At 31.3% G+C, this 13,406-nt stretch overlaps 1 protein-coding gene across 1 annotated transcript; it reads right to left on the bottom strand.

Moving 5' to 3' along the window:
* Positions 1 to 280: 280 nt before the first annotated feature.
* Positions 281 to 10,887, bottom strand: LOC144974062 (chitobiosyldiphosphodolichol beta-mannosyltransferase-like). Its single transcript, XM_078916951.1, has 13 exons — positions 10,569 to 10,887; positions 10,236 to 10,316; positions 9,637 to 9,740; positions 8,682 to 8,830; positions 7,986 to 8,075; positions 7,391 to 7,501; positions 6,609 to 6,718; positions 5,334 to 5,372; positions 4,839 to 4,898; positions 3,499 to 3,609; positions 2,414 to 2,528; positions 1,099 to 1,174; positions 281 to 625 (listed from the first exon to the last, which is right to left on the bottom strand). The coding sequence occupies exons 1-13, from the start codon at positions 10,765 to 10,767 to the stop codon at positions 425 to 427; spliced, it is 1,446 nt and encodes a 481-aa protein (XP_078773077.1). The 5' UTR covers positions 10,768 to 10,887; the 3' UTR covers positions 281 to 424.
* Between the last annotated feature and the right edge of the window lie 2,519 nt (positions 10,888 to 13,406).

Here is a 13,406-nt window from a genome sequence, read left to right as displayed (position 1 = left end):
GTGTAAGTCTACAGAAATTGGAATCAACTCGAGTTATAAGGATTTTCTTGCTTTGAAGAATAAAAGACTACTTTTGGTGGAAGAGATATTGGCAATGGGTAATTTTCAAGAGATGCTAACAAAAAACAAACATAAAAATAAAAAATTAAAAAAAAATAAAAGAAACATACCCCCCAAAAACTTTTTTTTTATCAACAAATAAAATGAATAAATAAATAGATGAATAAATATATATAAATTTTTAAAAGTAACAAATAAAATAAATAAATAATATTCTTTTAAAATAGACTATTTTTATAATTGTTTTCTTCAAATTTTCAATTATTATTCATTTCTTCTTTCTTTTTGGTATTGCCATTTTCATTTAAAAAGGCTCCATAACAATAAAAACAGACTTTTAAATCAATTGAACACAACATATTCATTAATTCTCTTTCTTATCCTGTGAATCTGTTTCTGTTTGTTCATACTGAGGGTTAACACTGTGTCTATTGCCGATTTCTTGGAATATTGGTAGGACAGACATCTGCCAGCACTCGTGCCATCGCTGGGATTGGAACGATACAAGGTTCTCTCTAAATGTCCTCAACTGTTTGGTCTCGTTGGGAAAGCCTTGTAGTAGGCTCTGTGGACGATGGATTAAACATTACAGATATAGATAGATATTGTATAAAATGGTTCATCCAATAGAAGTAAGAAATAATATTAATAATAATAATAATAATAATAATAATAATAATAATAATAATAATAATAATAATAATAATAATAATAATAATAACAATAAATAATAATAATAATAATAATAATAATAATAATAATAATATTAATAATAATAATAATAATAATAATAGTGATAATAAAAATAATAATAATCATCATCATCATCATCATCATAATAATGATGATGAAAATGACAATAATAATGATAATGATAATAATAATAATAATAATAATGATAATAATAATAAAAATATTAATGACAATAATAATAATAATGTATTTTTACACTCTCAAAGATCTTAATAACATTAATTGCAGGAATAAAACTAAGTCAAAAGTATAAATTGTTAAATTTTTGTTTCAAAAATCACCAACCGTAAGCTGTGATGTCAACTGGTGACTGCTGTCAAATACCAGTCCATTCCTTTCATGCTGTACAAGTTCTCCAATACTAGAAATAATAGTCAAAGAAAATACATTTATTCTACCCCTCCACATAAATAGTAACATGTAATGATATAAAGTTTACAATAATAATTTGTGAAGTCAGATCATGAAGTCCGATTGCCATTGGAATCAACAGGTCCAAGCCGTCATCTGATAGACTCTCTCATGATAGACCTTGGAGTTACCACATGGAAATGATATGTTGTTGACTGTTGACAATGTACAAAACTAAAACTTTTGAGTTTTTTTAAAAAAAGAAATATCATTTACGTATTTTTTAACATCTCTTTTATTCAAAGATGATGAAAAAGAAATCGATTGAGGGGTAGAATAAAAGATTTCTTACACTCTTGTGTTTTGGAATTCAAACTTTGTTCCCAACTTGCACTAGCAAGCTCGTGCAGCGATTGGGAACACGTCCGGAATTCCAAAAGAGTGTAAGAATTGTATAATATGTGATATCGATGTAATAACCAAATGGTTGAGGGGGTGGGGGAAAGAGAAAGTGAAGATACCACAGTAAACCAATTCATCACTTATTGAAAAAAAAAAAAAAAGATTTCTAGAATTTGAAGCAATTTCAGGTCATACACCTATATGTAAGGATTACACTGCGTTATTTTTCTCCATTTTGTGTATTTTTATTGGTATCTCTCAATTTGTTATCAGGCTACCCAGAAACCACTTCCATGGCTTTTTAGGCCATTTCCGTTACACAGAAGCAAGCACGGTATTTTCATGGCTGCCACGGAAGTTCTGTGGCACTTGGCAGCTCTGGTACTAGAATTCAACAGAAATACGACAAATTTGATTTCGGAGATTACGAGACAAATCAAGGATGAAACAGGATTTTAAAGAAAAATCTACAAGAAAATCTCATGAAGAAAACCTCTCTGCAATAGGGTTTTTTTTGGTTTCTTTTTTTCATAGCGGATTGCAGAACTAACACACAAAGCTTCATAATTTCTCAAAACAGTGAAAAAAATGGTATCAAATTTCGGACCAACGGAATAAAAAAACAGATAAAAGTAGTTGGCACAGCAATTCCTGTCAAGAGCTGATCTAGAGGTAAATTCAGTATTTATCCGTTTTCCCAAATAAAACTTAGTTCTGTATCAACCTGGCATAAGAAGAAAAAGTAGTAGTAGTTGCAGTAGTACTTCTTATCATTATTATTACTACCATTATCATCATCACTATTTAAGTATTACTGAGATTTAAAAAGACATAGCATGCTTCTTACCATTTAAAATCAATGGCACAGACAGGCAGACCACATCCAAACATATCAACGACCTTCATGGGTAGGTCAAGGCCACTTGATGATGTGTGAAGACAAACTCCTATGTCAGCACTGCCTGAATATGATATAATAGAAGGAACGAAGTTGACGTCACTCAGCTCATTGTAATTGTTTTTAAACAGCCATTTTGGTGATAGGGTCTCACTAAATTATATCAGACTATAAACATTCAAGATTATTACACATAGTTTTGTGTGTTGGAATGTTATACTCAGCTGGCAGACGTTGTGAGTATTTTGAAAAAAAAAAAGAAAAAGAAAGCATTTTAAAAATCCACTCTAAAGCAAACTAGAGTGTCATATATTACTACAAAAATAAAAATAACTTAGAACATCAAAAGCTGATTGCCATAAAGATCAAAATAAAAGCAAAAAAATCAACAAACTAACCCAGGTTACTCTACTTTTATCTTTATTTTGTTCATAAAAAATGGTAGAAGCAATATTCTAGTCTTCTTTGAATGGTTTAGGAAAATAATAGGCAAAGGTATAAAAACGAATTTCTACTTGGAAACATACATAAATACCCCAAAACCACATATAAATTATTCATGTACTAAACATTTTTTTCTTATCAAATTGCTTCTAATTTCACATGTTTAGTTTTAACTTTTATTGATTGTTTACACTTTTCATATTTTTTTTTTTTTTACGGTAAGCATTTCATGTCATTGTGAATGTCCTGAGTAAAATACTCTTTATAATCATCATAATAATGATTTTATCATCTTTATCATTATTATTGTTATAATAATAACGATAACAATAATAATAATAATAGTAATAACAATACTTTATAATAATAATAATAATAATAATAATAATAATAATAATAATAATAGTAATAATAAGAACAATTATAATAAATATTTTAAAATAATACTAAAAATAATAAAAATATTAATAATAATAATAATTATCATTATTATTATTGTTATAAAATAATAATAACTATAGTTGTAGTAGTAGTAGCTGTAGTAGTGTTGTTTTTTTTTTTTTTTTAATAAAGCTGGATTTGAACACTACCTAGAAGTATGGGGTAATCCTCGGCTTCCAACCAGGGGAGACAAAACTTGACACCTTTCCACTCCCTACTTGAGATCTTCTCTCTGTAAAACTCTTTCTGGGGACCTTTTCCTGTGGGAAATACACAACTATGATAAGTATATTATCTTGGATGATTTAGAAAATTAAAAAAATTAATTCATGGGCAACATTATGATGTGAAGATTAATTTCTTAAGGCCATTGAAGCTAGAATTCATCAAGCATTAAACAGGCAATAGCAATTGCTGGCTACCCTTTAAACTTGATCTGCATTCAGAAAATAGTTTTCAAAAAGTTACTTGGATGTCAGTTTTTCCTGTAAAAGACCTCTTGTATTTTTCTTCTTCGCGTTCGCTCTGGAAATCCTCCAGGCTCCCCTGGAGCTTACTCTGCAGACTAGTGGGGGCAGTCGGTGGCCAGTATTTTCTCCTAAGGGCATAGAGGGTTGGGCAATTCTGTAGGATGTGTCAACTTCCATACTTCCTGTTCCACAGGGGCATTGACTTGTAGTTCTCCCATTGAATTTGGTATGGAGGTGGTGGTTTAATAGAGTATGACCAATTCGCATCCTAAAGTTTATGACCTGCCCTTGTGTAGTCAACTGATAAAATGGGTCATTCTTGTTGTAGTTCGGATGCTGCTCATTCCAACAAGTCATGAACAGGGAGTTTATGATGGTCTTTGTTTCTTTATTCGATGAAGCATTTTAAGATCATTCACTTTTTTAAGATTAAAAAGGTTAACATGAAACAATAAAATTGTGTGGTGAATGAAATTTGGCTTGGATATTTTAGAAGATTTTTTTGGTTTGTCTTTACTCATTTCCAACTTTGAGTGGCAAATGTAATCATTTTGACCCTAAATTCCCATTTTTCCTGGCAACTTCTCCATCCTAATACATTACCAGATTGAAACAGAGGATCACATATTAACTCTTTACAGACTGGGTTTGACTTCACTCTAATCTGACATCAATCATTACTTACCATTTTCACCAAGAGAACAGTAACTGCATTGATATGTGGATTTCAATGAATTCTCAGTTCTTGCCCTTCAAAATGTTGCTGTGTCATAGTGTTAAATTTTTAACTGTTTTCACTGATGGCTAGAAAAGGTTTGAGTTCAAGACATGTCTGGTTATGTATATCCCTCTTTCAATAAAAGCTATCAAATTAATTTTCAATTGATATTATTAGTTTATCCATTTGTTTCAAAATTAATTTTCATCGCACTGATATCTAAGAAAATTGCTAATTTTTTTTTTTAATTTCAATAATTAACTTCATATTAATTAAAATGTTGAAAATAAAACTAAAATACCTGTGATGACGCATAATAAATCTGGTAGATCTGTTCTAGTATTTTTGTATTCATCATAATCTGTAATGACAAAAATAGGAATGAGAACATGGCGCTGTCTTTAAAAATAATATGCAAAGTTTCCAGACAAAACTCAAAATATTGTTTTTCTTACATCCCATAAAATGGGAGGAGCAAATATTGACGAATCCCCTCCCCCTCTAAAACAAACAACAACAAAAAAATTATTTTTTTTTAAAACGGGAACAAAATACAGAAGCGATTTTACCCCATACATGACAATTGCTTTTAATGCAAATAAATTGAAAGAGTCATTATTTTCTATAAAAATAAGTAACGTATTAGCAAAAATAAAAAAAATTCATAACAGTAGCCACCAATATTCCTGGAAGATGTTTAACATGGATATCTCCTAATTTCCCTATTTGAGCAGAATATCTGACAAAGGAAGGAAAGCTGTTGACAATTATTGATACATTTATAATAATACCATACCTTCTAACGCACTCAGAAGTATTCCAAAATCTTCATCCTCTGAAAAAAGTCATAACATAGCATGAGGATTACATGAGGATGAAAACATAATAATAATAATAATAATAATAAAATAAATAATAATAATAAATAATAATAATAATAATAATAATAATAATAATAAAAATAATAAAAATAATATAAAAATAATATAAAATAATATAAATAATAATAATAATAATAATAATAATAATAATAATAATAATAATAATAATAATAATAATAATAATAATAATAAATAATAATATTTTGAATTGCTAGTTTTCGTACAAGAGCATCTCAAAGCACTCTACAGTTACAGAATAAAGATATTACTTTTTGAATTCAAAGTTAACGACAGATTATTAAAAACAGGAAATAATTGTAGCAAAAAATCAAAACTGTATTTTTATACACTTTTGGTTTTGCGTAATAGCAAAAATAATTATATCCTGATTGTTATTTGTAAAAAATGTAGCAGTTCAATCACTCATTTTTTCTTCGATGCATGCATCTGGTTTTACAAAAAATAGATTCTGATGTGTAATGATATTCTGACCACAATGAAAATTCTTAATGTCAAATTGTTAAATTTAAGAACCAATCGGTTTGTAAAAGAACAATACATTTTGTAAAGAATTAATAATTTATTAATGAGGTCATTCAAAAGATAAAGCACTTTGAGCACATCATTAAGTGGATCGTGCGCTATATAAAAGATCACGAAAAAAAAATAAATATATAAATAAATAAATAGATATATATATATATAATATATATATATATATATATATATATATATAATATATATATATATATATATATATTTATAATAATAAAAGCATTCTTGAACTCATACGTTAGAAATTCCGAACTCATTCCTAATGAGCGCTCTAAAGGTTGTGCAGTAGCAGTGGGAACTTATTTAAAATGACTAATTCAGGAGTTCAAGAATCTTGTATCATATATTGTGTATAAAGTATATACCCAAGGTTGAAACTCATCTTATGTGCCTCGAGCCTGATGAAATTGGGGTAAGACGCTATACAAATGCCATTTATTATTATTATTATCTTATACACAAAAAGCTGAAATTGGTAGCATCTGTCATATATAACTGTCAGTGATGGTACACTTTTTATTGAGATAAAGGGTTGGGGGGGGGGGGGAAGCGGGGAAGGGGAGAAGGGAGAAAAACAAATACAATCCAACCCAAAATAAATAGAAGAAAATGAAAAAAAAAGAGGACACACCGACCTGTCCAACTAGTACTGCTGACCAAGAGGGCTGGACGTTCATTCAATTTGGTAACGACACCATCTTTGTCAGTTTTTGTAAAAGCTGTCATCAAATCAGAATTCGCCTCACTAGGATAATTAAATGTAGAAATCAATAACATATTTATTTTAAAGGAGAGTAAGGGAAAGTAAGGGGGAAGGGTTAGGGAAGAAAATTCAACAACAATCTAGGACAACCATTCACAGCTTTTCTATTTATTTATAAACTTTATATTACAATATAAAAGGAGCACTATAGAATTGAATAAAATGACAATAGACCTCTTACACTAACGTGTAAACATTGCATCAACTTTTCAAGATGCCAATGATTATGCCCCAATTCTGCAACACACATTTAACATTTATCGGTAATGTCAGCTCCTCATCATCACTCAACAATTACGGGCCCAGAGCCTGCATATGCATATTAACAAATGTGTACTATTATTATTATCATTATTAACAATTCCACAAAATTTGGAAATAGTGACCATAGGACAGGGGAATTCATCAGATAAAATTAAGAAACATATGTGACCCACCGTCTCAAAACGGCTATATGTTGAAATGTTCTAGATGAAGAAAATTTATGCTCTTTGAAGTTAAAGAAACAAAACTCACTCTTTTCAATAAACGAAATAATTTTAACTCAAAATTTTACAAAGTAATTTCAAAACTCAATTTTAAGCATTGTGTTACCCTCCAGACATAATACTGTTTTGAGGCAACTGGTCACATGTATACAAAACAAACTCTTACCTATGTCCAAAGACAGGATAGTCTGTGCTAAGTTTTTTAAACAAAGTGTGTTGCTCTTCCAAGCTGGATGTGCGGAAAATGGCAGGGGGACGGTCATACACAACAGTAGATCTGAAAGAGTTTTTGTAAAGGATTTACACATTTACACTTGGAAATCACTAGGCCAGAGCAAGATAAGTAGGAAGTTAAAGACAATAAATCAAATAAGAAAAGCCATAAACACGTTCAAAAAGAAAACTGTATGTCAATGCTGGTTCCAAAGAAAATGCAAAACCGTTTACATATTAAAGTTAAAGACTACATAAACCAAACCAAATAAAATTGCTCTAAAATAGATCATATTTATAACAAGACAGTAAACAGTGTTTTTATAGAAACATATGCAATATGGTTTATCAAAGTTCAACTGAAATAGTTAATTTATTAGTCTCACTGTTGACAAAACAAACAAAAAACAAAAAATTAACTTTTTATGACCATAAAATTAATACAATCATTCTAATTGTTAATACCATCGTCATAATTATTATGAATAATTTTCATTATCATTATTATCATCATCATTATCCTTATTCAAGGGTCATAGGCCTCTTACTCAATTTTCCAATTATGGCGTAAATCATCTCTCATGGCTTTTGTCACACAAATGTTGTGAGAAGATAGACGACCACAGAATCTCTCATACCTATCATAGCACCAGAACAAAAAACAAACCAGGAATAAATACAGAAGAAAAAAAAGAAAGATACAAACAAATAAATAAATAAAAATTTACCTCATCTCAGGTCATCTAATAATATCCTAAATATCTTTTTTAATGTCATGTGGGAACCAGTACTACTTGATACATCAGCATTGAGGTGACATACCGTTAGGCCTTTGAGTAAACATGTGACCCACCATGTCAGCCAAGTATAACGGTGAAATGTCTGTTAAAGGTTGTGAGGCTTTGTGGTCTTGTGGAATGACACTTACTTTTGTATCGGAAGGTTCTGTGTTTGAATTCCGCTCTGAGCAGCACATAGTTGAGTCCTTGGAAAAGGCTCTTTACTCAAATTCTCTCATCATATTCAGGTGTAAAATGAGCATCTGACCATTAACAGCGTTGTCTCTATATAAAAAATTCTAATATCATCAAACAGGCATTCGGTCTCGCCATACATGTTATGAGCTGCTGTTGTCTAGAGACCCCTTGTAAAGCACTTTGAGTATGTAAAGTGGATATTGCGCTATATAAAACCTCAAGAAACAGCCTTATTTAGAGTAAATCTACAAATACCATTTAACTTACCATTTTGAAAACCTGACAAGTGGATGTGTATGACTCAGGGACATGGCCAGAATGGTGTGTCCATAATTGTGCCAGTCAACGACAAAGTCTGAAAACCTGACAAGACTGACGGCATATGACACGGCCATGGTTGGAATGGATGGAGGATTCTGGGATTCACAGTGAAGAAAAAAAATAAAGTGACCCATTCATTCAAAACAGTATTATGCTTGGTTGAACTGGATGCTAATGAGATATTCAATATTTTGTCATGATAATAATAATAATAAGATTAAAAATAATATTAATAATAATAATAATAATAATAATAATAATAATAATAATAATAATAATAATAATAATAATAATAATAATAATAATAATAATAATAATACTTTATTGCGTACCAAAAAGGAAATATTTAGTGTTATAATTTACATTTATATATATAAATTAGGAGTCGTTTCACAGCCAAAGTTGTATTTTTTATGAATAATTTCAACACTGTAAAAAAGTTAAAATTGTTAATGTAAAGATTGAAAAAAATTAATTATTAAAAACTAATCATTAATTATGAATGAATAATGATATAATCTACTGTCCTCAATACCATGTATAAACTCAACCCAAAGTTTATATATTGTGCTATTCAAATTTTAGCTTTCTAAATCATGCTAACATAATAAAAACGCTATGAGGAGGTAGTTCAAAAACATATATCTTATCTTCTAAAAGGCTGTTTAGGATAATGTATTATCCTTTCAATGCCTTAGACATGACATGATATTGAAATAATCTTAATAAACCACATTTGTTATTGATTATATCAAAGATTAATCCCAGTGTCAGGCTATAAGTTAACAGTGGCTACGGTCATATCATCTGCGAGTTACCTAATCTCTTGAATTTATAAACATTAATTTTATAGTTACTAAAGATCTCATACTCAATAAGATGGCAGAGACAAGATCCTTACCTGAATTAATATAGAGGACATCTTAGGCAGTAGCAAAAGTGTGACTGCTAAGGTCGATGCTTGCCACAATACCTTTACAAAGTAAGACAACAGTCTTGGGAGCACTGCAATGAAATACATAAATCATAAATATAAACCATGATCTTTGAATTTTTCACTGTCTATGGCTATGGTTTGATAAACATGCACCTCTATAAGGTGAAAAAAAAAAATAATAATCTAAATGACTACATGAGACCAAAAAGAAACAAACAGCCAATCGGCTATTGACAACTGAGAGATGCAAAATACTAATAGGTACTAATATATATATATGTCATAGTTGATAAAGAAACTGACCGAATCTCTTTTTGTTTCTGCATGTATTTAAAACAAATGTGGTATCAAAGCTTTACGCATAAATTATAATTACATGATTAGGGATGATGTAATAAATAGAAAAATCAGACACGTATGGTATCTTGTGACAGTTACACATCAAATTTAAATCAGAAATCAGTACCTTTGGATTCACGAAGATGCATAACCCTGAAGCCCACACAAAGTCATAAATTAAAAAGACATGTTAATCAACTAAACGTTTTTAAAAATCTCGTTACTTTTAATAAATCCTGGTGGTTCTTGGACATGATATATTGAAATTTGGTCATTCTCTAACAACACTCTCTGTGGTTTTGAACCTGAAATATAAAAGAATTATGAATTGAAAATGAAAGAATAAATTTTTAACCATTGGGAATTTAGCCTGAGCTCACTTTTCATTTCGATTTTACTTTTTAAAATGACAATTCCAGTAAGTAATGCTTCAAGATTCGACCGGATCTCCTAAAACTTATTTTAAAATTTAAAGTGTTTTGTAGGTGATGCTTAGTTTAAATGATTTTTTTTTGTATTCTCAGTCAACTTGCTGTTCTATAACAAACATTGTTTACCTTTGTAGCCGACCAGAAACACTCTGTAGCCTTCTTGGGCAAAACTAAGGGCATGATATTGCATTCTAGGGCTTCTCCCTATGTCACCAAGAACAACGATGCAAACATTTCGAGGCGTTCTTGCAATCAAGTTTGCGAATAAATACAAAAATATGAATACAAAGGGCGTGTAAAACAATATATCAAATGCTAAAGACATCTTTAAATTACTGAAACAAGAATGTATCTGATACAGCCACAGAATGGAAAAAAAATATCTTTATTAAGATCTTAGACTGGATGATATTCTTCTGACTGCCGAATGCCGTCAGGTCTTGCGTCTGCTGTTTGTTTCTCACGGAAAACGAAAGTTGAACAGTTGAATAGAGTTATCTATCTTGTCCGGTCGTGAAAATAAATCTTCGCCTTTTTATTTAAAAACCTCATCGTCGTCGTCGTCGTCATCATCATCATCATCATCATCATCATCATCATCATCATCATCATCATCATCATCATCATCATCATCATCATCATCATCATCATAACCATCATCATCATCATCATAACCATCATCATCATAACCATCATCATCATCATCATAACCATCATCATCATAACCATCATCATCATCATCATCATCATCATCATCATCATCATCATCATCATCATGAACAGTGAACAGCCGCATCAATTATAATAACAACAGCAGCAGCAGCAACAACAACAACAATGACAACAACATCGAAGAGCCAAAAACATGTTCTTTAAACGCCACGTTATTGTCAGTATAATTAGTAAAGAGCTTTCTATTTTATGACCTAAACCGAAGAGTGAGGGGAGAAGTATAATGATTCGGGGTAAAAGGTAATTACCACACATTACCCCAATCTCCTCTGGTGTGAATGGGTATTATATAGGTACCTGCCAAACAACTCCTTTAATAATGCAATTACCAAGATATTTTAAAGACGCCTAGCACATGGATTGTACTTTATGAGATGGAAATTGGTTCCATGTGGCCTCTGAGAGAAGAAAACAGATCACTGTGAAGCCAACTAGGCATAGAAAGATGGTAGTAGTAGTAGTAGTAGTAGTAGTAGTAGTAGTAGTAGTAGTAGTAGTAGTAGTAGTAGTAGGTAGGTAGGTAGGTAGGTAGGTAGTAGTAGTAGTAGTAGTATAGTAGTAGTAGTAGTAGTAGTAGTAGTAGTAGTAGTAGTAGTAGTAGTAGTAGTAGTATAGTAGTAGTAGTAGGAAGTAGTAGTAGTAGTAGTAGTAGTAGTAGTAGTTAGTAGTAGTAGTAGTAGTAGATATATATTAGTAGTAGTAGTAGTAAGTAGTAGTAGTAGTAGTATAATAATAGTAGTAGTATATAGTAGTAGTAGTAGTAGTAGTAGTAGTAGTAGTAGTAGTAGTAGTAGTAGTAGTAGTAGTAGTAGTAGTAGTGCGGCTATGTGGTCTTGTGGTATGACACTCGCTTTCGGATTTTTGAAGGTACCGGGTTCGAGCCTCGCTCGGCGCATAGTTGAGTCCTTGGAGAAGACTCTTTACTCACATTCTCTCACCGTATTCAGGTGTAAAATGAGTACCTGGCCGTCAACAACGTTGTCTCTGTCCGAAAAAAATTGTAATATCGCCTAACAGGCGTCATTCCCGTCCTAAATGTTAAATGTTGCTGTTGGCCAGGGGCCTCTTGTAAAGCGCTTTGAGCACATTTAGTGGATATTGGGCTATATAAAAGCTCATTTAAAAAAATATTTTTTTTAGTCGTAGTTGAAGAAAAATTATAATAGCACGATAAGTGCACGATGCATCCCCCCTTTACCCTTATCTTCTCTCTCAATATCAAGAAATGGGTTAAAAATAGAATAAATTTTATTTTAAAATAATATATTAATTAGAATACAGAAAGAAAGAAAGTAAAATAGATGTTTGAAAAGAGCCAAAGTCAAAAGCAGGAGAAAAACAAAAAGATAAATTGATCATGACAACGAAGAATAAGAGGAGGAAAATAAAAAGAAAAGGTATCCTCTCCTCCTCCCCCCCCCCCCCCCCCCCTTCCCATACACAAGAAAAAATATGCAACAACACCCCCCCCCCCCCCCCCCGCCCCCCAAATAAAAAAACAAACGATTATCATACATTATAAATAGATCTGTTTCACCTTTTTGGCATAGGCTTTGCCGTTTATGCTATTTTTAATCCTCAGGTAACAAACAGCTTTGTTCGGGTTCAAAAGCAAGTGCAATTAGGCCGTATTTTGACAAAATGGTGTTTAAGAATTTTGGCCAGAATTATTTTCTTTACTTTAAATGATCCTCAAATTGTGGGGGGAAAATCTAAAAGCCGGGGATTCTTCGAGGAAATCTTAGGTTTAAGAATTTTGGCATGCTGAGGATCATCTTGACCTTATACAAAGGGGGGAAAAATTCCAGCCAAAATGAAAAAGGTGATTTGCCAGTGGCAACAAAATTTTTCTGACTCATGTTTTTCGGGTCGTGATATTTTCCATTGATGATTGAGAAAACGGTTTTCCGGCAAAATGTAACTACAGTAAAACCTCCTCATCTCGCTGCAGTTAGGGTTCTTGACAATAATATTAGCAGGAGCTTCTGATAGTTATTGATAGAGGTGATCTGTCTAGTCCGCGAGTTCTCTACCGCACCCCGTGTTCCGTTGCAATCCCGCAGATCCTATGATCTCTCGTATTATAGGATCTATGCACAAACCTGCCCGGCAATGCAAAGTTCACCCAGATGCTCTAGGGGTTGATGATAAACGATTATAATAATAACGATAATATTATGAAAGCAAGTCTGTTTTCATCACTACGTTGGCGATACGAATCATCATTCATCA

The sequence above is a fragment of the Berghia stephanieae genome, chromosome 5, assembly GCF_034508935.2.
Source record: "Berghia stephanieae isolate SIO BIC M18660-M18661 chromosome 5, UCSD_Bste_1.3, whole genome shotgun sequence".
NCBI classification, from domain to species: Eukaryota; Metazoa; Mollusca; class Gastropoda; order Nudibranchia; family Aeolidiidae; genus Berghia; species Berghia stephanieae.
This window is presented reverse-complemented; position numbering and strand designations above follow the sequence as displayed.

What these genes read in the sequence shown, in the direction of transcription:
- LOC144974062 (XM_078916951.1), bottom strand. Translation starts at nt 10,767, where the DNA reads ATGTCTTTAGCATTTGATATATTGTTTTACACGCCCTTTGTATTCATA. An exon ending in CTTGTCAGGTTTTCAAAATG is followed by an intron (nt 8,076 to 8,681) that starts GTAAGTTAAATG and finishes GTGCTATGATAG; the next exon opens with GTATGAGAGATTCTGTGGTC. An exon ending in CGCCATAATTGGAAAATTGA is followed by an intron (nt 7,502 to 7,985) that starts GTAAGAGGCCTA and finishes AAACTCTTTCAG; the next exon opens with ATCTACTGTTGTGTATGACC.